The sequence below is a fragment of the Rattus rattus genome, chromosome 5 (genome assembly GCF_011064425.1).
Source record: "Rattus rattus isolate New Zealand chromosome 5, Rrattus_CSIRO_v1, whole genome shotgun sequence".
NCBI lineage: Eukaryota > Metazoa > Chordata > Mammalia > Rodentia > Muridae > Rattus > Rattus rattus.
The window spans coordinates 95019317-95046512 of record NC_046158.1 but is presented as its reverse complement, the minus strand read 5'-3'; the positions used below and the strand labels follow the sequence as shown (position 1 = coordinate 95046512).

The 27196-nt window shown below is 43.2% G+C and overlaps 1 protein-coding gene across 2 annotated transcripts; it reads right to left on the bottom strand.

Moving 5' to 3' along the window:
• Positions 1-4510: 4510 nt before the first annotated feature.
• On the bottom strand, positions 4511-18622 carry Tmco5a (transmembrane and coiled-coil domains 5A). Of its 2 annotated transcripts, XM_032903909.1 has the most exons (10): positions 18261-18622; positions 17715-17838; positions 16223-16273; positions 15467-15538; positions 10685-10741; positions 10237-10296; positions 9715-9779; positions 8709-8766; positions 6874-6914; positions 4511-4899 (listed from the first exon to the last, which is right to left on the bottom strand). In XM_032903909.1, the coding sequence occupies exons 1-10, from the start codon at positions 18398-18400 to the stop codon at positions 4701-4703; spliced, it is 867 nt and encodes a 288-aa protein (XP_032759800.1). In that variant the 5' UTR covers positions 18401-18622; the 3' UTR covers positions 4511-4700. The 2 variants fall into 2 exon arrangements, with proteins under 2 accessions (XP_032759800.1, XP_032759801.1); XM_032903910.1 differs by lacking the exon at positions 16223-16273.
• Positions 18623-27196: the final 8574 nt, after the last annotated feature.

The window sequence follows — 27196 nt, the reverse complement described above, 5'->3', positions numbered from 1 at the left end:
TTAACATTTCAAGTCACTCAAGAGATGTTGTAGCTGTAGTCAGAGAGAAACAGTTCATCCCCTAATGTTTACACTGGTGAGGAAATGTCTCTTCTCTATCTGCTACTGTTAAAACTACTACTGCTACTACTACTACTACTACTACTACTACTACTACTACTACTACTACTACTAAATGGGACCCTTTGCCTCTGATATGAGATATCTAGGCTTCTTAATCCTCAGTGACTGTGTTCTGACCTCAAACACTGCACTCAGTGCTCATCTTTAATTCAAACAATGGCGGAGGCAATTCTACAGATGCTAAGCTGGGGCTGCGGACTTGAGTCCTCTAATCACGCTGAGGCGTTTTCTCAGCATTACCCCACTCAGCCACAGCAGAGAAAATATAGTGATAAAAAGCATCCAGGAAAGGGAGAAAATTCTTAACATTTTCTTTACTTAAATGATTCTGAAATTACCAATCGGAAAATGTCCATTTCCGATTCTGAGTTTCAAATGTATGAGGGTAGAGGGTGTCGACGCCTCTGACCCAGGGCAGAATGCTTGTAGTGGGGTTCTTTCACATTGTCTTTCTGTGTGCCATAGAAAGGAATCCATAATATAACACTGGCTGCCCAGTGGGAGCAAACCACCAGGCTTGGGAAGGAAGGAAGGACTAATGTGGTATACAGTGCAGGCCTGAATCAGGACCCTTCCAGGACACAGCATTGTGTTGGGCCTTACCATTTAGGATATTCAGGTAGGATACAACCCAAAGTCGTACAGTCTAATAGTTCCACACAATTCAACAGGCTAAGTTGTCCACCATCCCTTGAGATAGGATCTGTGGCTGGCTAGCCTGAAACCCACTGGCCTTGAGCTCACTGAGATCAGCCTACTTTTGCCACATGCTTTTGGTATTTCTGCCTATTGAAAATATTAACCCAAGACTTGTGGTGTGTGTGCATGTGTGCATGCACGTGTGGGCTTGTGTGTGCATGTGTGTCCGCATGTGTGTGTGTTGTGTGTGTGCATGCTCGTGTGTATGTGCATGTGTGCATGTGTGCATGCATGTGCATGTATGTGTGTGCTGTGTGTGCATGTGTATGCATGCGAATGTGTACAGTGTGTGTGTACGTATGTGTGTATGTGCGTGTGTGCGTGTATGCATGTGTGTGTGTGTGTGTCTGTGTATGTGTGCACAAGCGCGTGTGAGCGAAGAGCCCAGAAGCTGATGTTAACATTGCTTTCCCTATCATTCTACATCATGAGACCAAGCCTCTTACTGAACCTGGAGCTCACAGTTTCCACCAGATTGGCCCCGAAGCCTCTGGAATCTGCCTGCCTGTTTGCTCAGCCTTGGGGTTACAGGTGTGTTACACAGGTGCTGTGCTAGAGTTTGATCTCTCAGGCTCTTGTGCTATTACAGCAGGAGTTGTACTTCGAGCCGTCTCCTCAGCCTTAGATTTTAAAAAGGCTTTTATTATTTTATTTCCTTGAGAATTTCATTTCATACAGTGTACTTTGATCGGATTTATCCCCAAGCTCCTTTATACCACACACCAGCCTCCTCTCCCACCCTCCCCTCCCCCCCCCCTTCCCACCCTCTCCTTCCTCCCCATCCAACCTTGAGTTTTCTTTCCCCTCCACTCCCCTGCAGAGCCCAGTTTGTGTTCCCAATGACTCCCGTTTTTAATCCTTCCATAAAGGTGGCAGTGGCAGTGGCAGTGGCAGTGGCAGCTTCTATCAGCATCACCATTCTCCACCTTCAGTGCTGCGACCCTTTAATACAGTTCATGTTGTGGTGACTCCAACCATAAAAAATATTTTTGTTGTTACTTCGTAACTAATTTTCTATTGTTATAAATTGTAGTGCAAATATTTGATATGTAGGATATCGGATATACAACCCCATGAAAGGGTGGTTTGATCCACAGAGGGGTCTTGGCCCTCAGGTTGAGAACGGCCGGTCTAGCTTAACCCTCAGAGCTGATGTCCCCACTGGTTGCACATCATCCTGGGGAATTACCTCCTCTGTTTTCTATCATAGGACCCGACCCGACTGCATGCAAGTTTCTTCTCCCCTTCTCAAGGACAGGTGCTATGCCTCCGTTTTTTCACCCTTAACTTAACAAAAGGTCTCTCTTTTTGTTCCTTTTTCCTCCTTCAGACAGCAGCAAGGTGAGCTGAGAATCTGACATAGCTATTTGGGAATTGAGTTATGTAGTGGCGTTGCCTAAACAGCCCTGCTAACGGCAGTTTAGGAACTTAATTTATGTCTGACTACAGAAATAAGTGAAACATTTAAAACGGCCCTTTATTAGACTGAATTGTGTCTAGGGGTTGGCATTTTGGAGGAGTGTAGAAAAGTGAGTGACTGCAGGATGTGTACGTTGGAGGCTTGCTTAGGTGATTTTTCTAGACCCTTTGGGTTCCAAGGACGCTAAGAGGAAGGAATCTTAACAGGAGAGGGGGCCAGAGAACAGGCTGGCTTCAGTCACCAAAAGTTTTCCTGATAGATCACAGTTAGACGCCATCTTAATTCTAAAACCTTGACCTTGGTGTTAATGATGTGAATGGCGGTGGTGGTGGTGGTGGTGGTGGTGGTGGTGGTGGTGGTGGTGGTGGTGGTGGTGGTGGTGGTGGTGGTGGTGGTGGTGGTGTCCTCGAGGCCCTGAGGAAGCTGCCCCCTTGTCTGTGCAGTCAGTCCCCTGAGAGATGGCCTCACCTGCCTCTTCCGAGCACGCAAGTGAATGGGTCTTGAGCTACTTCTAAACTTTCTAGAACAGGCCTGCCTGACTTCTCTCCTTGGCTCGTTTATCAGTAGCATTGCTTTCTATGAGCCGGCGTGTTTAATAAACGATCCGGGCGCCTTACATGAGCTCACTTCTCAACAGTGACATCGTGTGGTTTCATGGAGCAATAGCAGTGAACTGAGCTAGCTCACGTTCTTACCTTGAATGTCAGCGCTGTCAGGGGTTCAGACAGTAGGAAGGAGGGAGCACCTCAGGGCAGGGTGAGTGGGTGTGCAGGGTCTGAACACATCCGGTAATAAGACACTTAGGAGCTTTGGCGGTTTGGGAAAAATAAATACTGCGGCCATATGTAGGCTGCTCTGAGCTTCAAAAGTGGTTTATAGCAGTTGCGTGTAGTCTAGACCCCTGATTAACGACACGAGCCTTATCCCGACCTGTCTGTAGGGATTTTCAGTATCTTAGTCTACGATCTTGAGGACTTATAAATTTTGTTTGTGGGAAGACAGGGCTCCGGCTTTAGAGGTTTAATTGCTAGAGTTGAACGATTAAGGCGATATCTGCTTTTGTTTGTCAAGCATTCCTCTCCCCATTTCTGGAAACACAGACTCTCTTTCTGTGGGAAACTGTATGCGACCTAGCTGGGCTGGTCCCCTTGACTATTTTTCCTGTGTGTGTGTCTGTGAGTGCACACAGGCACTGGTGGAGGGCAGTGAAGGGAATCCAATGTCCTGCTCTATTAATCTATTTCCTTCAGGCAGGGTCACATTGAATCCGATGCCTGTTCCTGTGGTTAAACTGCTTGGCCAGTGAGGATTGGCCAGTCTTTCTTTAGTGTTGGACTTACAGGCATGGTTGACTTTTTTTTTTTTTTTTTAACATGGGGGCTCGGGATTTGAACTTAGGTCCTTATTCTTCCACAGAAAAATGCTCTTATCCATTGAGCCAATTCCCTGCTCCTCTTCTCCTTTTTACCTCTTCCATTCCCTATCAATGAGTTTGACACATGCCTCAGGCAATTGAAAAGTATGTCCTGTTGGCCACAGGGATTGTAAGATAGGGTTAGGTGGTTTACATTAGATGGGCCAGTCTCTGTTCAGTGGGCTCTGCTATTAGAGTTATTGGCAAAGACTGTTCATTCTGCTGAGATTCCTAATTGGGTGGTATGGACTTTACGGTAGTGACAGTCATCTTGAACTTTAGTTAGGGCGATGACCAGGGAGAAAGAAATAGAGATGTCAGGGGTTGGGGATTTAGCTCAGTGGTAGAGCACTTGCCTAGCAAGCGCAAGGCCCTGGGTTCGGTCCCCAGCTCTGAAAAAAAAGAATTAAAAAAAAAAAAAGAAAAAAAGAAATAGAGATGTCACCCTGACAATATTTTGAGGCTTCTTCCACCCTAGTATAATCTCTTATGCTCATAAATCTTGGCTATTATTATTATTACTATTATTATTAAGAGAAGATCTTATATTGCCTCTCCTGGTCTTGAGCTCATGATTTTTCTGCCTTAGTCTCCTAGTGTGTGATGTGACATGTAAGTGACATAGCCTGCTAATGGATGTACACATGGCAGGTTAGTCGACACTACTTTCGATTTTCATATAGTTCTGCTATAAGGAGTAGAGAATCTTGTGCATTTCAGGGACCCTAGTCGTCAGATTCTGGAGATTAATGGAACTCCCTGGTCAGTTCTAGCTTTACAAAGCATCTAGAGAACTCCCAAATTGACCATGTTTGTTCTCCACCATGTACCATTCATTGTACTCATCCATCCGGAAACTTTTGACAGAGTTCTTTACTGGGCAAGGTTAATCTTGGAAAAGTGACATGGAGACAGACAGTCACTAAGTAGGCAAAGCTCAAGGGAAACACTGAGGCAAACCTCTTCCCTCCACAGATTTTGCTACCTCCCATTTGTGAGCCTGTGTCCCTCCTGCCTCCCACTGCCCTCAGGTACAGCTTGGGATCAGTGGGGTAACATGTCTTCTGTCTCAAGTGTGAGAGATGGAAAGAGGAAACATCGCAGCTTCCACAAGACGTCCCTGCTCAGAATCTTGGGTAGTGCATTGACCAGGAGGTCGGGATTTATAAAACTTAAATGGAAGATCAGGTACCCCAGCAGTCTGATGAAAAACAGCGTGGAGAACAAGAGGGAGCGAAAAATCCTGCAAGAGAAACCACAAAAAATGGTTAATCAGGGCTTAGAAAACTTGGAACAGAACAGAATCTCAGGCTTGGGCTCCTCTGAGGTCTTCGTACTCCAGTCAGCCCGTAACTGTTCCCGCCACTTAGTCATTCTTTCCAGGAGACCCTGTTTTATTTCCACTCCCCACCAAGGAACTTCATTTTGCTCCCTCATTTATTTATTTTTGAGCAATTATTTTCCAAAGTAGTTAGTTGCATCTTTGTACGGATTTCTGTAGGCCCACATCTCCTCCAATATGATCTTACCAGATGCTTAAGACTCTGTCCATTAAACAATTACAGAACAAGAACTCATCTGGTCTCATCTCGCATTTCCTTGGTGAATACTGAAGTTGAACATGTGTTCACAGGCTGGTTGGTCTCACATGTTTCCTTCCTCTTGGCCATTTACCTATTATGTGGTTTGTGTTTGTTGACTTACAGAAACTATATATTATGGAAAAAGATCCCTTTCTATCGTGTGCAATGTTCTATACTCTTCCAACTTTAAAATGGTCCCCCAGTTCTCAGGTATCAGAGAAAAAAGTTTCTTAATTTTATGAAGATCTTGTTTGTTCACCTTTATTTGATTAGAATCAGTGCTGAGGTAAAGCGTGGTACACATGCCTATAACTGCAGCACCTGGGAAGCTGAGGCAGCGGGGTCATGAGTAGGAGACCAAGATAGCGAACCCCTGTCTCAAAAATGCCAAACAAAAAAACAAAAGTAAGTCTAGAAAGATGCTCTCATTTTTTTTTTGCTTAAATGCTGTGCAGGTTTACTAAATATCTGCAAAGTCCTTATAAGTTTCCCCTAATGCATGTACTGGAGTGTGGACAGGATGTAATGGCTAATTCTAAGAAATAAAACGTGGTAGCTGTCAGAGTGAGTCCTACTGGACACTGGTGTTATGGATTAGAGGAAAAGCCCTTGGGCTCTGGGAGCACTCTGCTCATTGTTTTGGGAGTGTTCTACGTAAGGATATGGGAACAGGTAGTATTTCATGTATGTGCTATTAAAGGGTGTTTTTTTAACCAAAATTTTCAGATAATTGGGTTGACTTTTAAGTCCCAATAATTTTAACTGTCCCGATGGAGCTCTTTCTAAACCGAATTTGATACCACTTTAGATATTATCTCTTTAGGCCCATGTAAGCAGATTGTATGGAACCCAATTTGACCTTTTCTTGCCTGTGGGGGGCCGTCATGAATACTAATTGTTCTTGCTGTCCCATTGTTCCCCTCCGGACCATTATGTTCTCAGACGTTCAAATCTTGAATCCCTGTTCATTTAAAGAGTTAAAAAACTGTTGCATGCTGGATGCTATTAGAGATTTCTTTCCACAAATGTTTTCTGTTTTGCTACGCCTGCTGTTAGATGTCGTACACCTGCATCTAGGGGGTCTGACCCCTCCCCACTTCCTGTCTATCATTGCCACTGGGGAACTCTATGCATCAGGCTACTTCAAACTGAGAAAAGGAAGAAATGTGGGAGTGGCCACATTCTTGTGGGAACCGAGCTTTCTGTTCCTCACAACTGCTGAGTGGCTAACTTCTGACACTGGGAAGCTGAGTTTATCACTTGTCTTTGAGTCAGAAGTCAGGTCATTAGAACTGAGATATTCATCAGTGACACAGTCTGCTGGTGTGTGTGTGTGTGTGTGTGTGTGTGTGTGTGTGTGTGTGTGTGTATTCTTATCTAGATTTTTTGTTTTGTTTTGTTTTGTTTTTTGAGACAGGGTTTCTGTGTAGCCCTGGCTGTCTTGGAACTCTCTATAGACTAGGCTGTCTCTGGACTCAGAAATCTGCTTGCCTCTGCTCCCAAGTGCTGGCATTAGAGCCATATGCCACCACTGCCCAGCCCTTGGCTAGATTTTGCTTTCTGACAGAATGGCTAAGTCTGGCTCCTGGCTTCTTAGCTTTTCAGGAAATTTACAGGAAAAAGATATTGCTTACCTTTTACTGAACCTCAATGCCCCATTGCTGATGAAACCATCCTGGAAGAAACACCAATAGTAAATAAACAATTTCTGGAAGATAACACTAGTGGATCATCAGTTGAATGTTATGTTCATATAAACCTTGAGATTTCTTGACATATGTACAAACAGATGTGATTTTTAAAGATGAAAATTGCTTTGTAAAGATTCATTTTATTTGTTCTGAAACTGGTTTGTGTCTCTGGGTGGATATGTATACACAGGTTTGGGTGCTCATGGAGGCCAGAGAGGGTGTCAAATCCCTTAGGGTGGAGTTCAAGGTGGTTGTGAGCTGAATGACTTGGGTACTGAGAACTGAACTTGGGTCCTCTTGTAAGAGCAACAAGCACTCTTAGCAGTTGAATCATTTTTCCAGACTTGGTTTCACACACACACACACACACACACACACACACACACACACACACACACACACACACACACACACACACACACACAGAGAGAGAGAGAGAGAGAGAGAGAGAGAGAGAGAAACTAAGGTAGAGGAAGATAGTTATTAATAGGTGATAATATACCTGGTATGTGGCCTACAAACCAGGCCTAGCTCTCTAACCTGTTCATTCACTTTCTACTTTGCCAACAGGAACTTACCAGTTCACGGGGATCCTCCAAATGTGGCCTCCTAAGCAAGAAGTTTCAGAAGGACTAAAACAATCTCCAAATGAGGCTGTCTGAATTTTTTTAATGTATCTCTTCCGAAATGGGTTCTCATCTATTCTATCGCCTTTATAACAAACGTCCTTGGAAGTTAAGAGCAAGAGAAGTTATGACCACATTTTGAAGCCAACAGAAAGGAATGTATCCCATGACTGTGGCCCGAGGTGGCTGGAGAACATGGCAGGTGTTCAGAGCCCAGAAAGCCTTTCCTGTGTGAAGGACTTGAACATCACTGTCCACTGGACCCCCATGGGACTATAATAGTCTTTGGGGGAAAAAAGCTAGTTTTCTCAGGTTACTGCTAAGAGAGAACTCATGATGAGCCTCTGAGAGTGCATGGTGCAGCAGGCTAAGCTTGGTTCTAGAATGTCAGATCTAGCAAATTTCAGGTGTCTTACTTGCTGAGTGGCATGTGTGATGTTGGGGACAAGAATGACTTATACAGATTATGTGAGCATGGGCCAACAGAAGCAAACACCTGGCCCATCCCAGGACCCTAGTTAACATCTGGTGTTTCCCCTTATAGAAAGAGATGGGCTCTTGTTTCTGAGATGAAAAGAAACATTTATATTGATGACATGACAACTCTGGTGACTGTCAACCTTGGTCGTAGGCCGGTGTAGCCCAGCGTGCCTGTTGCTGAGTGGACTGGTACCTTCTTTCCAAAAGTTCTGCCACTTCAGACCTTTGCCTAACCATGGACAGACACTGAAGTGTGGCATAAAAAAATATGGCTTTCTCTGCTTTAACTTACAGAACAACTCTAGCTACACGAGGGCAGCAGATACCTGGTGCCGCGTGTTATAGAAGATTCAAGACTGTGTTGGGAAGAACAGAAAAGTTTTTTGTGATTACAGGGGAGAAAGGGCATGTGCTATATCTTCCCCCTATATGCAGCATATCCCCAAATAGTGCTCCTTTCTGCTTTCATTTGGATTTCTCGTAGGTCTTAGGTTAGCTTTGGAGAATCTGTCAGTTGTGTGGGTGAAAGTTTGAGAGAAAACCGCTCCTTTGCCATCTTGGGGAAATATTTGGAAAGTTCAGTGAGCAAACCAGGCATCCACTGGGTGACTTAGGGTTCCTGGAAATCCCCTTGGCATGAGAAGGCATGTAGAGGAAGGAATGGGATCTTACCTTCTCATTTAGGCTTACAGTCTTTTCTCTCTCAGAATCCATGCTTAAGACTTTTGATCTAGGAGGAAGAGAAGCCACAAAAGAGATTGGACAAAGTTTTCAACTCTTCATAATGTATAGGATGATTATTTAAAAGCTTCGTTATCTAACAGCATAGCCATTACATACAGCTGTTTAAATATAGTTCAAACAGAAGCTCAGCTTCTTGACTACCTTATCCCTCTTCCAGAACCCAGAAGTCAGTCACCTGTGGATACTGCCTTCCTATTATTATGTTTTACTAGACAATACCACTCTTCAACACAGTGAAAAACTAATGTAATGTTAAGCAAGCATCTAAAAAGACCCAAGAGTGTCCTTCAGGAACAAGGAATTCTATCCCTAGGACCTGTGTCTACATTGTCATTTGTAAGTGGCCTACTTAGAAGACTATGAAGTTTTGATTTCTTATCATTGAGCCAAAGTCTCTCTAAATATCTAATAAACAGAAACACATACTCAGTAACACTAGCTCACAAAGAATGGCAAGTGATGGAGGTGTGGCTCCTTGTTTTGGTTCTGTACTGTTTCCATCTGAGGAGAGCACACCTGTTTGCAAGAAATTCATCATTTTAACTTTTTAATGTTCATAGCTCAGTAGAGTTCACAGTTCTCAAGTCTCTCCAGGGTGCATTTCGTGCCTGTATCATGGTTGGAATCTCACATATTTAGAAGACATGAGGATGGTGACAATGTTAGGTCATCCTGTGAACAGTAAGGAACACTCCTCTTATCAAGGATTTCAGACAGCACCACTTTTAAAAATTCATGTTTGTGCTCTTATAATGTAGCTATGTGCTAAAGTTATGAAGGCAGATGTGTTTCTATAGACTTTTAAGACCCTGATTAAAACCAGATCACAAAAGAAGGGGCTTATTCAGCTTCAGAGGGGACTTGGGCAGAGTTCATGCCGACTCAGCCAAGAGGGGTTAACCACCACACAGGATGTTCCCTTGTCGATGCTCACACTTCTCTTTCAAGGTACCCGGTCTCTAGTTCTTCTTCTATCCTCTTCAAAGCTTCCTGGTACTTCTTTAAAGAGAATCAAATGGAGCCCTAGTTACTGTTTGGATACTTTATGATAGGATGTTAAAACATGCAAACACATTTCACTAGATTATGTAGAACGGATGCTTGGTCTTCCCACGACTACATCCTCTCAAACCACCACCTTGTCTCTCTTACTCATCAGTAGGAGTCAGTTCCCAAGAGAAATTGCTCAGACATACAGATGTGCTCAGACACACAGATGTGCTCACACATACAGACATGCTCATTATTAATTTAAGAGCAGTGGTACCTAGATAGTAGATCAGTTACAAAGGCTCAATGTATACTAGGGTAGTATGAGCTGGTAACTGATGACCATACAGTGTTGCCCTAGTACCATATTGAGTTTTTTCCTAGGTGGTATCCCTTGGGCAACCTGGGCACATTTCATTCTGTCCCTTAATTGTCCCTCTGCTGTCCCTTGCCAGAGAGCCTGTACCTTTATGCAGAGAGCTTGATCTTCACAGAGCTGAGACACGAACACATAGTCTTCCATTATCTGGGAAACCAAAGTTGAGTCTTAAAGCTATCTCAGTTTATTGCTGTAAGAGCAGAAGTCCATATGTTCCACCCCCATTTCCAGACCCACAGTGTAAAGTTTTGCTGCATGTATAAATTCATTTCGTTTTTGAGAACAAATAAATCATATATTATATAGTCTAAATTGGAATTACTTAGGGGAATTTGGAAAAGGAACAGATACCAGCATGTGGTAGACACAGATGTTAGGATGTGTCCTGTAAAATGTTCAGCAGAAAAAAAATCTAGGAATTGTGTTTATTGTTGTTTTTGTCTTTAAACCACCAGTTAGTCCCAGGATGGTCCTGAGTCTGGACGTATTAGGTTGATGGAAGGTTATGCTTCCCTTCTCCGGAAGACGTTCTCACCTTGCCAAGCTCCTTTTCTTGGTCTGCACAGGAAGACTCTAACAGTTGCAATTTAACCTGTTGAAAAGAAAGGACCAGCAGATGAAAGTGCCCCAGACAGGGGCGCCATCTCAGTGCTTAGCTCTTGACACATCAGCTCACAGCTGACTGGGGCCTCACAGCATCTAGAGCTTTGCAGCTGAACAGATTCTCTACGTCAAGCCTTGGTCTATTACATTTCACATCAAATACATAGCTCTTAAGCTATTTTTCTAGAAAATTATAGTCTTGAAGAACTTGGCTTTTTCCTTTCCTTCTTCTTCCTACCCCACAACAGAGTTTTTCTGTGTAGGCCTGCCTGATCTAGAATTTGCTCTGTTGTTAGTTTGATCCAGAAGTTTTGTTCAGAATTTTATTCCTCACTATATTTTTTTGTTTCCTATTTTTATTTCCTTAACCATTTGGAAAAACACTATTTTATATTGGCCACTATACTAAACTAATTCTCTCTCTCTCTCTCTCTCTCTCTCTCTCTCTCTCTCTCTCTCTCTTTCTCCCTCTCCCTCTTTCTCTCCCTCCCTCTCCCTTTCCCTCTCCTCCCTCTCCCCCCTCTCCCCCACCCCACCCCATCCCCATGGAAAAGCAAGGATTGGTGAGCCCTTTGCCTTCATTAGATTTCATTATAGTTGTGGACATAACAAAAAGTAAATATAACAGTGGTCTGTGCAAAAAAGGCAATCAAAACAGAATCAGAGATTCTCAACCTGTGGGTCGAGACCCCTTTGGGGGTGTTGAATGACCCTTTCACAGGACTCACCTAAGACCATCTGCACATCAGATATTTACATTATGACTCTTATTTATTTATTTATTTATTTGTTTATTTTATTTTTTTTTTTTATTAACTTGAGTATTTCTTATATACATTTAGTGTTATTCCCTTTCCGGTTTCGGACAAACATCCTCCCCTCCCCTTCTTTATGGGTGTTCCTCCCCATCCTCCCCCCCTGCCGCCCTCCCCCAACAATCTAGTTCACTGGGGTTCAGTCTTAAGGACCCAGGGCTTCCCCTTCACTGGTGCTCTTACTAGGATATTCATTGCTACCTATGAGGTCAGAGTCCAGGGTCAGTCCATGTATAGTCTTTAGGTAGTGGCTTAGTCCCTGGAAGCTCTGGTTGCTTGGCATTGTTGTACATATGGGGTCTCAAGCCCCTTCAGGTTCTTCCAGTTCTTTCTCTGATTCCTTCAACGGGGGTCCTATTCTCAATTCAGTGGTTTGCTGCTGGCATACGCCTCTGTGTTTGCTGTATTCTGGCTGTGTCTCTCGGGAGAGATCTACATCTGGCTCCTGTTGGCCTGCACTTCTTTGCTTCATCCATCTTGTCTAATTGGATGGCTGTATATGTATGGGCCACATGTGGGGCAGGCTCTGAATGGGTGTTCCTTCTGTGTCTGTTTTAATCTTTGCCTCCCTATTCCCTGCCAAGGGTATTCTTGTTCCCCTTTTAAAGAAGGAGTGAAGCATTCACATTTTGATCATCCGTCATGAGTTTCATTTGTTCTAGGCATCTAGGGTAATTCAAGCATTTGAGCTAATAGCCACTTATCAATGAGTGCATACCATGTGTGTTTTTCTGTGATTGGGTTACCTCACTCAGGATGATATTTTCCAGTTCTGACCATTTGCCTACGAATTTCATAAAGTCATTGTTTTTGATAGCTGAGTAATATTCCATTGTGTAGATGTACCACATTTTCTGTATCCATTCCTCTGTTGGAGGGCATCTGGGTTCTTTCCAGCTTCTGGCTATTATAAATAAGGCTGCGATGAACATAGTGGAGCACGTGTCTTTTTTATATGTTGGGGCATCTTTTGGGTATATGCCCAAGAGAGGTATAGCTGGATCCTCAGGCAGTTCAGTGTCCAATTTTCTGAGGAACCTCCAGACTGATTTCAGAATGGTTGTACCAGTCTGCAATCCCACCAACAATGGAGGAGTGTTCCTCTTTCTCCGCATCCTCGCCAGCATCTGCTGTCACCTGAGTTTTTGATCTTAGCCATTCTCACTGGTGTGAGGTGAAATCTCAGGGTTGTTTTGATTTGCATTTCCCTGATGACTAAAGATGTTGAACATTTCTTTTAGGTGTTTCTCAGCCATTCGCATTCCTCAGCTGTGAATTCTTTGTTTAGCTCTGAGAACCCCATTTTTTAATAGGGTTATTTGTCTCCCTGGGTCTAACTTCTTGAGTTCTTTGTATATTTTGGATATAAGGCCTCTATCTGTTGTAGGATTGGTAAAGATCTTTTTCCAATCTGTTGGTTGTCGTTTTGTCCTAGCCACAGTGTCCTTTGCCTTACAGAAGCTTTGCAGTTTTATGAGATCCCATTTGTCGATTCTTGATCTTAGAGCATAAGCCATTGGTGTTTTGTTCAGGAAATTTTTTCCAGTGCCCATGTGTTCCAGATGCTTCCCTAGTTTTTCTTCTATTAGTTTGAGTGTGTCTGGTTTGATGTGGAGGGCCTTGATCCACTTGGACTTAAGCTTTGTACAGGGTGATAAGCATGGATCGATCTGCATTCTTCTACATGTTGACCTCAGTTGAACCAGCACCATTTGCTGAAAATGCTTGTTTGTTTGTTTATTATATGTGAGTACACTGTAGCTATTTTCAGACACTCCAGATGAGGGCATCAGATCTCATTACAGATGGTTGTGAGTCACGATGAGGTTGCTGGGATTTGAACTCAGGACCTCTGGAAGAGCATTCAGTGCTCTTAACCGTTGAGCCATCTCTCCAGCCCTACATTATGACTCTTAGCAGTAGCAAAATTACAGTTGTGAAGTTGTAATGAAAATAATTTTATGGTTGAAGGTCACCACAACAGGAGATATTGAAGGTTTGCAGCATTAAGAAGGTTGAGAACCACAGCCATAGTTTCTAGAAGGATTTGCCTAGGATATACTACAGGACCCTGGAGCTAGTAGATGAAGTTTGGATCTTCATTGTAATTGCAATGTGAACTCAGGGGAGGGCTTGAAGTGTAAAGACAAAGTCTCATTTGTGATCTAAAAGGACATTTTTCTCCTGATATGGAAAATGGGTGGTTTATGGCTTAGGAGTGAAATAAGAAGCAAGGGAACTGATTTTCCTGAGGCCATTTCAGCTCTTCTGGTGGTTTTCGGAAGCAGGGAGCAGATGGAGAGGAGGAATTGCAGTTTGGGTGTATGTTGGAGGCAGAGCAGAAATACCACACTTCTCTATTCAGCTCTCTTCTTCCTCTCCTGTCTAGATGCCATGATTTGACATCTGCTCTCTGCAGTTAGTCCTCCATTCAATTAATTACATCAAGGCTAGTCATCCAGATGTTCTAAGAGCTATTCTTGCAGGCCCATGGTGTGAGTCATCAGGCTTGGGAGCAGATATCTTCTTAAGTGGCTGGCCCGATTCCTGACATGCCGGAGGAAGAGAAGTAAAAGAGATGCTGTGTCATGCGGTAATCACTCTGGAATGCCACAGAGCAGATGGTTCACAGGGCCAATGCCATTCCACAGCAGAGAGGGCCAGCATCACAAAGGCTGAGATGCTGACAGTCACTACAGCCAGACCCAATGTGTTTATTATTGATTATGTCTGGGTTGCCTATAGTGAACTCTGTTCTGCAAAAGAAGAGACCTTGGGAGAAAACTGACTGCTTATGTGGCAAGCATAGTCAAGGTCTTGATAACCATTTCTGGTCTAATCTCCATCTTCTTTCCAATGTAGCCTCAGACCCACCATTCCATTCTTTCCAGATGTTCAGTACTGGAGTATAATCAGTCAGGTTCACTTGCCGGCTTTGGACTGTCTGTGTATGTGGACCCCAGTACCAAGCTGGGCAGCAGAAGATGGAACAAGAATTCCACATATGCCATTCTCTGCTTCTATCAGGGTCTTCAGAAGCTTCAAATGTTTAATTTTTTGAATGTATAGGGAATTTGGATTAGGATAAAGAGTTAATTCTGGAGAAAATGTCAAGGGAGAATATCGTCTGCTTTGTCAGTTCCAAAAGACTGTCTTTAACTCTTGCACTTTTGATTAGATACATTGTAGTTGGGTTTGGGTCTTTAGATCCAATATTTATATGGAAATGCTACACATTTATAGTATGTTTAGAAAATATAGACCCTTAAATACTTTAGGGACTAAACCAATACATCCTTTTTTTTGATTGAAATCAATAAATATAATTTATTTGACATTCCATAGACATACAGATCCCAGGTCTGCTTTTATTAAATTTTTATGTAACTTCAACCAGACTTTTAAGTAACAACCTCAATTGTTAGATGACTCTGTGAGCATCCGTATAACGCAAAGAGAAAAGAAGAGGAAAGAAGATTTTATACACACAATCTCATTTGTTCCTCAACCTATACTGTGAGAGCATGATGTGACAGCCTAATTACACACACCAGACTGAGTGCTGGAGACAGGGAATAAACGGGGGAATTCTGCTCCCCCCAGAATTTGTACTCATGGGTGCTCTGTCCTTCCCAAAAGAAAGGAGAATAAAATTTGCTGAAGAGAGAAATTCTTGAATAAGGGGGTGGGGAAGAGAGAGAGAGAGAGAGAGAGAGAGAGAGAGAGAGAGAGAGAGAGAGAGAGAGAGAGAGAGCGCCTCAGTGTCTGGCTATGTCAAGTCTGATACAGGCCAAAGTCTAAAGAATGAATGTTCAGCTACTCTGATGATCGTGCTCAGCTTGACGACTGTTCGCTGGCCATGCCATACGAACCCACTCTCAAACTGCTTTAGCACTTACCTTGGACTCTTCTGGGGTTCTTTCCAGATCACCTTGTTCACACCTGACTATCTTTTGCGATTTTCTTGTAAGCTAGTTTCAAATAAAAAACACACTTAAGATACAAACATAAATAATGATTATGATGTTTAATAATAATAATAGTAATAACAATAATAATGATATCAGAGAGAAAAAGTATCTCTTGGTCGGTTGAGTTATGGCTATACAAAAGCTTCAAGGAGATGACCCTTGGGAGATAGGAAATACTTGGTGTCCTATGGAAACATCTGTGTTCTATCTGTGCCTTTTTACTAGTCTTGTGACTTAGTCATGGTAGGCAAGCACTTCTTCCAAGCCCCAATTCAGTGTGGTCTACTCAGGGTTGCAGAGTGGACCAGAGTGGACACTAGTGTTAAGTTCTCTGCAGTGTGAAGGGACTGGGAGAGTAAATCCTTGGAGATTAAGGGTAGTTGTGGGTATGCTAGGAAGGTACAATTAACTTCCTGTAAAGGTTTTGGCTAGGTACTTCAACAGAGTGTCTACTGGAATCAATTTTCTTGTGATAGAATGGAGAACTACTGAGATCATTAAACAGTCCATCCACTACTCCTTCTGCTCCACACTTGCAGAGAATTTTCATGGCTTTTTTGACACGAGCCTTAGCCTGAGGGAAGTGTGTCAGAGAGTGGGATCCATGTCAAACGGGCTCTTTCCCAGTTTACTTTCCTTCTCTTGCCCTTTAGGGAATGAGGATGCTGTGGAGCCTGGCCCTACCTTTCTCTGAAGTTCTGAAATACTGTGGACCAGAGTCTCATTCTTCCTCTCCTAGAGAGCAAAAGGACCAGAGTGTCAGTTCGGATCAAAATAACATCATTTGCTTTAATTCAGTTGATATGCCTGTTTCATAAAGGTATTTTCTTACAGAAGTTTGAACTTATTGGTACAATGTAAGTTGATCTTGAAATCAAATCACAGTTGAACTAATCAGCAGCATACAGTTACTTAATGTTTCCAGTACTGAATGTTGTCCAAGAAACCCTGCTCTTTCCAATTCCCTCCCATGCATGGTCATAGTCTTTGTATGCAAAAAGATCAGCTTAAAAGCCTCCTCCCCAAGAACTAGGTTTCACGGTGTCAGAAGCCATTATGGAAGCTTCCAAATGAGAGAGGCAGCCAACAATTCTACCCAGCGATGCCACCTTGAATCACAATAGCAATGAGTATGGCGTGATAACCCTAAGGGTATAGTAGTGGCATTCATACTGTAGTGGTGACCAACAGCTCTGTAATTGGGCCTAAGACCTGCTCAACAAGGAGGAAATAATGCCAGGTACTGAGACCTACCCAACCTCTCAGGGCTAGTGAAGTGGGTGGTAGAGGAAAGCAAACACTATTTACTCACGAACTATTGTTTGTCTTTATATCCACAGACAAATGCAGCTCTCACTCCTCATCAAGAAAACATCTCTTTGCAACTGACAGAGTCCATTACAGAAAACTACACCTGGCTGAAATGCAGAAATTTGATTCTAGTCCCATCTGCTGTGTCCTCAGTACAACACCTACACTGAAGGCTCAGGGATCTTGCTGGAGGAAAATTTGTAATAGCCGGAGGAATGGGGGATTTTCTGTGAGATTGTGTCTCCCAGAAATGTCAGAGGCTACTTCCGTCAAGTCTCACCAACATGAATACCAAACATGACTCGAACAGGGATGCCAGGAATAGACATGCTCATGTCAATGAGGACCTCAACCCCACACAATAGTACACACAACTAAGAAATAATGAGTGAGAGAAGTAGTCTCTCCCAGGAAAGAACACACAAATTAGTCATCCAGCACCAAACTGTCAGCCCTGAAAACACACACGCAAGAACACTACAGACTGAGGAAGTATTTAGGAATGTGCATAATTTATATGTATATGTAGATATGAATGTAACAACAATTAGTGAAAAAAGAGGCCACAAATTTGAAATAGAGCAGTGTAGGGGTACATGGGACGGTTTGAATGGAGGCCAGGGAAGAGGGGAATGATGTAATTATAATCTAAAAAAACATTTTTAAAAGAATAAAACATGTTAGTTGTATGTTTAGATTGATTTTATATTGAAATGATATTTCAGCTATGTTGGGTTAAATTAACTTTATTATCAGATTAAGATTAAAGAAAGATTAGCTTTGTTGTGGTGGGGGAGGGGAAGTTGTGCTCTATGGGGAGGCCAGAAGGAAGCCCATGGGGTCGCTTCCCTAGTAGTGTGCTTACCAGTCTGGCTGTTTCTTCCTCCAGCTCCTGCAGCGCTTGTTCTCTTTCCATCACTGTGTAGTTTTCCTTTTCCCATTCCTCGTCTTCTGCAGGGTCTCCAGTCTGGGTGATCTCATGTTCCAGCCTGGATGATGCAAGGACAATCCATGAGGACCCATGAGGGACAGTTTCAGAAGTGATAAAACTCAGGTGTTTGGCGTCAGATCACTTCGATGTCTCCATGTGCATCTCTAGTTGGCAACGCATCTTTCTCAGACTCATAGAATCAGATTATTTACAAGCTAAAGAAAAATCTGCTTTATTCCCAGGCCAAACACTTCAGTGTTCAACTCAAGGTAAGCTCTGCCTGGGTTGTAAAGTAAATATATTTTCAAGCTTGCTGGGTTTGAGGGTCCTTCCTACGGAGATCTGTCAGAATGAGGGGGAGTTGTTTGCTACACGTGGCAGAGTTCTCTAGAGCAAGGAGGTAAGTTGAGGTTTGATTTCTTTCCCTCCACCCCCACGTATTTCCGGCTGGGAACTTCCTTCATGAACCATAAGACTCACCTCTGGACTTCACTTTCTTTTTCTTGTATTTTGAGAAGAAGCTCCTGGTTGGCTTCATCTATTCTCTGCATATCCCTTTCGAGGTCCATGTTCAAACTGATAATGTTCTTCTTTGATTGGGCCAATCTCAAGATTTCCATTTTTTCTGACCTGTAGGCTCAGCCCCCCAAATGAACAAGGGCTGGTTATCTCAAGAGCAAAGTTCTCTGAGCCAACTGGGCGCTCCAGGAGATAGGTGGCTCATCCCCTCTGTTCTTCCTCGGAGCACACTTTCCCATTTTCATTTCTTGGAAACTCATACATCTTAATCACACTCTACAATGTTTCAATGATTCTCAACCCATCACGGGACATCTCGAGAGAACGATGCATCTGCAGTCTGATTTCAAGAGAATCTTTACTTCCTTAAATAGCCCTGTACTGGAGAGAACTGTTTCCCATGGCAACCTTTTCCTAAATTGTTCTCAAAACATGCTTATGCAATACACTTTTATTGACTATTTTTATCTAGGCACCTGCTCCATCACTTCTGAGTTAGTCTAGCTTTATTCAGAGACCGAAGCTTCTACTCCCATAATAGGGCTTCAATCTTTCCCTCCTTGATTCCATTTCTCTTTGACTTTCCGATTATGATGTTTGAGATTGGAGGGCCATTTCAGTGAGTGCATCTTATATTTCAGGGACATCATTCGAGAGGACAAACATCAGTTTTGAAAAAAAAATCGTGAATGAGAGGATAACTTTAGGAGGTCAAGGGAGGCTCACACTAAACTTTTTCTAGTTCATTGTCTTTAGAGTTAACTAGGAATAGAGTAGCATGACCCAGGGGTCTTATTTTGGGTGGCACAAAACATGGTATTGGAAAATGAAGTACTGTCTTGGGAGAGCTGGCGTGTATGGAAGAATTTACAATAGTTACCACTTCCTGTAGTGAGGTGGAGTGATTCAGAGATGGGTGGAGGGAAGAAGGGAGAAGTGACGGGAAGATTGGAGAAGGTATGAGCGGCAGACCTGCCTCCCACCTGGTGCGTGGCCACGGCCTTTCCTAGTCGCTATTACTTACTCATAGTCAAGGTGATTTTCCTTGCGTTCTTCCATTGTAGACCCCTGTAATGTCAACAGAGATGTGGTTATGAGCAGGGGGAATGGGTCCATTCATCTTGGACATAGTAAGTAAATGAATTGGTTTTCTCCCTCCATAGCCCCTGGGTTGGACATGACAAAGACTCTGGCTCTCATCTGACGCTGTGTCAGGAAGGGAGGGTACAGAAATCTGCTGGGAAAGTTCCGTAAGTTGTCTTGCAAACAAGTGCACCTAGCGGCTGTTTGCCATACGAACACAATTTGGAAATCTGAACAAAAATACTAGGAAGAAACAGAGGTCATCGGTTTTTCTTAAGTCTCCTTTCTTCATGACCGCTGCTTTCTTAAAGGTTTCAGGACACAGATATGGGGGTATCACTGCCCTGGAAGGTCATGGATGTTCCCCAGTCTCCAGCCACTGCAAGCTTGGTGGGAAGTGTGTGAGTATTAATCAGGGATCAGAAAACCAAGTAGAAAAGGAAGTCTGTGGCCCTCTCTGCCCTGTAGCCTCTTCTACAAACTCTACCTCCCTTCTACTGATGTGCTTTGGCTTTTGGATCCTGCCCTAGTCAGGAGATTCTTCTGAAGATTCTCCCCTCTTCCCCCTGGAACCAGCCAATGGAATATCACAACCTTCCACAGGCTTATGACTCCCCAACTGCCATAGGATGGGGAGGCAGCATGTCACAGTGGTGCCATAGGCAACTGGTACTTGTCATCTTTCCAGGGTTAGAACCTCTGTGGGTGTGTGGGCTTTACCGCTAAGTCTGCCCTAAGCATGGGCATGCTTCAGGGAGTCTGGCTTCTAGGCAGCAAAAAGGGACAGCATTCCTTATCATGTCTGTGGCAAATAGCACTGCCTTTTGCCCAAGTGGTATGAAGATGGGGAATTTGGTCTTGTGGCCATGGTGATGTCACCATGTGCCCAACTATCAACCCATTCGTCCTATGAGTATTGGAAAGTAAAAGTACCAGTATCTTCAAAACATTTGTGAAGGCTTTACATTTTGAGGTGTGTGTGTGTGTGTGTGTGTGTGTGTGTGTGTGTGTGTGTGTGTGTATGTGTGTGCTCATTTCATCAAATGAGAATGTGAACATATGAGCAGGGTATTGGGGGGAGGCACCAAGGGAGTTGCAAAGGAAGGATTTTGTGGTTTTAAATTGGATGATGCAGAGAACGCCATGGAGCTTCCCATGTTTGAAAGTAGCGTGTAGTAGTATGTGACGAGGCTTCATTCACGGACATGGGAACTTGTGCTGAGATGAATGCAGGGACTGGCAGGTACGACAATACCACAAAGACCCAGTTTTGTCTGCAAAGCCTCACCGGTACATCTAAGCTTGCTGTGGTCTGAGTTTTAGAGATTAAGAATCACCCACCAAAGACTGAGATTTTTGATATTGACAGTAATTCCTGTCATTATCTCGAATTAGCTCCACTATGTCTTCTCTTGCGAGCTTTAATGGAAAATCATTCACAGGAAATAAAGAATATGCATTCTCTGTACCCGAATGTGTGTATGTCGGTGAATTATTCACAGCCGGTAGCATCTTCTGTGAGTCAGAAACTTGTCAACTTCCAGGCCTCTCTGAGTAGAGAGGACCACCGTGAGGTGATTTGTGAGCTGGGCTGAGTTCTTAAGATACTGAAGTTTCTAGCAAACTATTCGTCAAATTAACCACCTCTGATGACCCCCATTACCATCTCCTGAAAGAAGGCATTTCATTGCTTTATGAAGCTGTACACAGAAGAGTAATTAAGTAACAATTCAGGCCAATGGCTTCTCCCAGGAATTGATGGTAGGGAGAGTTCATTAACCCCAGCTGGTTATAGCTTCGCCAGGAAATGCCCTGGACCAAGGTTATTGCAGCTGTTAATGGATTGGATAGGGACTTTAACTGGGATTAAAATAAAGCCGAGCGAGTCTCCTTCCAGGGGAGCCTTTCTCCTTGAGGGGCTACCGATGCAAGCTGGGTGAGTGGCAGAACCTCCAGCTTGGGGCCCTGCAGGGATGGAGACAGCAGATTGCTACCAGTGAGAATCATTAAATCAAGGTGGAAACAGGGCCTTGGGGGCAGGTTAAGGTTTTGATACAAGCCTCTTCCTGCAGACCACAGATGGCTTGATTAACACCCAGTGCAGCTCTCGGAGCAGCTGTTCTCCGTGGTAAAGTTTCTATGCCCTCCCTCTCCGGGGGAAGAGTGGCTGAGAGCATTCCTTGTCTCACTCCCTGCTGTCAATAACGTCTCTGCCTTTGTCTGTAACTCTGCTGGGAAACTCTTGCCCCGATTCCAGGCTGGGAGCCCCCTCTGGAGTTGTTGGGTCTGTGCCCATTTGCTATGGGGACTGGCCAGGTAGGTGCACCTGAGCCCCTGTGGAAGCTGCTGGGCTCCTCCCGCTGCTTGGTGGCGTGGGTGGGACATAGAAGGCTATCCTCTCTACTCACCTTTGTGTCTTCTCTTTAAAGGTTGCTGAATGTATATTGGATGTTTTTATAAGGAAGCCTGGTTTTGAGGCTCATAGCTGAGTGAGGGTCTAGGACATGGTTTTAGAAAATTATTCCTCAAATACACTCTATCCTCTGTGCACTTTTGCGTTTGTAGTTACAATTATCGTGTAAAACTTAGGTTCGTTTATAAAATCTCTCTGGATTTCCCCTCATTTCTGGAATTCACAAAAGCATAAATGTGAGCTACTGAAAAGAGACAGGGATAGAAATAGATTATACATATATACATATATACACCCCTGCATTGTATCTATCTATCTATCTATCTATCTATCTATCTATCTATCTATCTATCTATCCATCATCTATCTATCTAGGAGATAACATTGTCATTTGACCCAGCTTGACTTTTCCTTTTTAATTATATGCAAGTCAAAATTCAGATGTAATTCAGTTTAATATCCAATAAACTGAGTTTGAACCAACAAAAGACATATTTCTTTCAAAATGAAATTTATTGAATCACTGCTATTATAACAGTAAATAACCAAAAGGATTTATCATGGATTTTTATCTTATAACAATAATTGGTTTTTAAAATGTGTTATTTATTCTCCAAGAATTTCACAAATCTATTTTAAAATTATTATTAGTTTTAGAACTATTCACGTGTCTGGGTACTTTGACTGCATGCACGTCTGTGCACCATGTGTGTGCCTGGTGACTGTAGAGGTCAGAGTATGGCGTCAGATGCTCTGGAAAAGGAGTTTCAGCTGGTTGTGGGCTGTCCTGTGGGTCCTGGCGAACGCAGGCCTTCTACAGGACCAACACGTGCTTTTAACCTCGGGCATCTGTCCAGGTTCTCAGATAATTTACTTTAATCAAGGCCTTTGCTTAAACCCTTCCAGATCTAGCCTCATATCCCCAACTTTGTGTCTTTAAAAAAACCTCACCCACTCAAGTTTTGTTGCTCATAAACTCCTAGGTGTAGGACCATCAAGTGAACTGTGCTCAACACACCGGGTGCACAGCCCTAAGGAAAACTGGCTCTGCCTCCCTCAGAAACCATCCACTGTCCATAGCACCTGAGTCGGGGCGGGGTCTCTTCACTGTGCTGAAATTCTGACCATCTTGACCTTGTGCAGATCTTGGTGCAGGCAGCCATATATGGCATTAACTCAATAGTCAGTGGTCCTGTTGTGTGCAGAAGACAGCTTTGATCTGGTCATCTCTGACCCCTGGTCATCCTTAAAAAAAAAAAAAAAGATGTATTTTTTAATTTTCATTTTAGGTGTATGTTTCTGAGCCTTGGGGAGAAGATGCAATGTGATGTGATCTGTGTGTGTGTGTGTGTGTGTGTGTGTGTGTATGAATGAACGATGCAGATATCCTCTTTGAGCTTGAGCATTCCACTGACACTTATCCTCTGCATTTGACCATGGCTCTCTCATCAAAAGCAATTCATTATAAAATACTGAACTTCAACATAATCATTTGGGAGGATATAGCTTCACCCATAATAGAGCATAAATATCTCTAGCCTCATGTAAGCTAACCATATAACCAGTCATTCGAGGGATGCTTACTTGTGGTAAAACCTGTGAGCGGTCTTGTCTCTCCTCCCCTCTCATAAAATCATACCAGTGAGTTCTCTGGAGCTATCTTAGAGGGAAGCAAATGGTTAACTTATGTGAGGCTCCTGGGCTCAGTTGTTGAGATGCATATACCCTTCCCTCAAGAAGTACGTTTATATAATCATTGTTTCCCCACCCCAGTATAACAAAATGACAATATAATTATTTTAACTGTTTTGAATATATATTATGAAGATATATATAATTATGGAGAAAATGAAAAGAAGAACAACAGTGTTTCATTGAAACTAAAACTTTTAAAGGCTTCAACATGTATGAAATTCTCAATATTCTTTTAGTTGACCTTTTTGAGAATCTAAACGTGTGGAAGAGGCAAGGAGATTTCTTCAACTGTAACAGGAACAAGGGAATTTCCACAGTTGTGATGCAGATCTGATACTATGGGTGCCATTCTATGCACCCTTCCTATTGGTGATGCATTTTTGTTTCCAATGTGGTGATTTCCTCTGAGACAACTCCATGCTTGGTAGACACTTTAGCCAAACTTTGCTTTATTTATTTTTTTTTGTGTGTATGCATATGCTTATTTAAATATATGTGGCACTCGTGTGTTCAAGGCCACTTACACCTGTGTGTGTGTACACGTGAGATTTGAGGTTGACATCCAGAGTCTTTCCCCATTGCTTTCTACTTCATTCATTGAGGCAGGGCTTTGCAGCTGATCTCACCAGCTAGGATTTCTCATGGGCCTCCTGGGAGCTCTAGGATTACAGTGTGCTGCCCCTCCCTTCCCACCCAGCATTAACATGGCTGCTAGGATCTGAATTCAGGTCCTCACACTTGTGTATCAAGTGCTTGGATATTTTCTCAGCCTCTTTGCTTAGCTTACATTTGTGTCTGTAGCTTTACTCGCCATATTGGCAGAGTACAATCATGATTTAACCGCGAAGCTCCTGAACAGGGTGAACTAGAGTCCCCGCGTGTGAACTCATGAAGTTCACAAAACTCCCATGTGACCTCATGCTCTTTTCCAAGTCTTCTAACATTGTTTTCTCTGTCACTGATTAAAACCCAATTGTTTAATTTTTCTCTATTCTCATTGGATAAAGAACCTTTCTAAACATTGAGAGTTTGAGTATCTCTTTTTTAATTAAAGTAATAATTAAAGTAATATCATGTTTATGCTCTTAAGTGATTTGTCATTAGTGGAGGCCATGCATTTCATCTTTATTCATTTAGCTAATGAAAGATGATGAATACATGATATTTCTGATCCAGGTAATGGATGACCCAAGATGAGTACAGAACTAAGCTTTGCACGGGACACAGATGTGGGTATGCTCTGCCCTGTGGTGCAGTAGATGTCCTGCTGTGGGTAGGTAGGAAGAGCTTTGGGATTCAGATGAGCAGCCTGTAATTTTGGTGAATTAAGTGAGCTTCAGTAAGGCTATGACTTCCCGTTGTCTGGAATCCTGATGTAGAGAAACAGCTCTGCCGAATAATGGAAGGCTTTTGTATAAACAGAGCTAAATAGCGTCTTTGAAGGCACTGTACATCCACTGAGGGCAAAATTTACAGTCATTTCCTATAGAACATTAGTGGGTGTGTTACAAGAAAAGTAATGGTCCAAGATGATTTTAAATGAGATGCAGAAATAAAATGATTAATTTAAAGATTTAAATTTTTTTAATTTAAAAAACTCTCTGTGTCTGTGTCTGTGTGTGTCTGTGTGTGTGTGTGTGTGTGTGTGTGTGTGTGTGTGTGCTTTGCCTGTATGTATGCATGTGTACCACAGGCATGCCTTGTTTTCTCAGAGGCCAGAAGATGGCATTAAATCCCCTGACACTGAAGTTACAGATAGTAGGTGATGGGAAGCAAACCCAGTCCTCTTGACTATATTATGTACTCTTCTATTCTTATAAAGGAAAACACTTTTAGAGGTCTAGTCCATTATTGTCACTGAGGGAAGTATGGAAGACGTGCATGCAGACTTGGTGCTGGAGAGGTAAGTGAGAAGTTTACATCTCACCGGCAGGCAGAAGGAGTGGGGTGAGCATGGGGGCCGGGCTTGAGCGTTTGAAACCCCAAAGCCCATCCCTAGCAGAACACTTTTCCAACAAGGCCACACCTATTCTGCTAAGGCCATCCCTCTTAAAAGACACTTCCTGGTGACCAAGCATTCAAATGTATGAGCCTATGGGGGCCTTTCTTATTTAAACCACCACAATCCCGCCAACTGTTAACTTTAACGTGAGTTTTAATAGTTGTGCTGGAGCTGTGGTTCCATGGTTAATGCTCTTGCACAGGACTGGGTTGGGTTCCCAGCATCCAGGTCAGTGGTTCGCCACTGCCTGCAGCTCTAGTCCCAGGGGATCTGACACTCTCTTTTGATCTCCATAAGCACCTGTATCTTTGGGCACATATATAATCCTCCTGCAGACATACAGGCATATACATAATTAGACAATAGTAATAGTTAAATAAATAGTAAAACTACAAGTACTATGTTAAAATATAAAAATACTGCTTAGGACTATCTTTGCATTTTTTTTTTTTTGGTTTTTTTTTTCGGAGCTGGGGACTGAACCCAGGGCCTTGCCCTTCCTAGGCAAGCGCTCTACCACTGAGCTAAATCCCCAACCCAGGACTATATCTTTAAGTATGAGCAGCTTCAGTCCTTCTTAGAAGGGAGAATGAAATATTCATGGGAGGAAAAACAGGTACAAAAAGTGGAGCAGGGACTGAAGGAAAGGTCATCCAGAGACTGCCCCACCTGGGGATCCATCCCATATGCAGCCACTAAACCCAGTCACTATTGCTGATGCCAAGAAGTGCTTGATGACAGGAGCTTGATATGGATGTCTCCTGAGAGGATTTGTCAGAACCTTACTGATACAGATGAGGATGCTTGCAGTTAACCATTGGATTCAGCACAGAGATCCCAATGGAAGAGTTAGAGAAAGGACTGAAGGAGCTGAAGGGGTTTGCAACCCCATAGGAAGAACAACAATATCAACCAACCAGAGCCCCCAGAGCTCCCAGGGACTAAACCACCAACCAATGAGTACACATGGAGGGACCCATGGCTCCAGCAGCATATGTAGCAGAGGATGACATTGTCTGGCATCAATAGGAGGAGAAGCCTTTGGTCCTGTGAAGGTTCGATGCCCCAGTGTAAGAGAATGCTAGTGCGCTGAGGTGGGAGTGGGAGTGTCCTCATAGAAGCAGGAGGAAGAGGGGAGAGCAAAGGGGGGATGGGAGACAAGGTGGGAAAGGGGATAAGATTTGAAATGTAAATACATAAAATATCCAATAAAAATAAATGTAAAAAAAAGAAAAAATTTACATTGGTAATTATTCTAGAGGACTGAGAGGGCCGCAAGCAGCATGAGGCTAGCATTTGACTGACTGAGGTGTGCAGAGTTGGTGTTCTAAAAGCACCTGTGACTTGGGTGGTGGGGAAGGACCAGCCAGGCCTACTTAAGAGCACTGTGTACTGATCAGAGGTTCAGTTTTGATCTCAAATATGCCAGGAGGTCTTTACCTCGTGGGTAAGGATGGAGGGGTCTAGGAGAAAAGGCTCTCAGTCGAAGAGAAACCAAGGTAATGATGAATGGGCCCAGTAACAATTAGGACACTAAAGGAGGCAGAAGGCCATGCGCCTCCAAGTTAGGAAAACTTAACTTGCTTGATAAAAAATAAGGCGTTGTTTCATAAAATCCTGACTCTGTAAAGAAAAAGGACAGACTCTTCCTTCTTCTGAACACCCATCGGATGAGCAAAGTGATCTAGTACACGGGGGCACAGC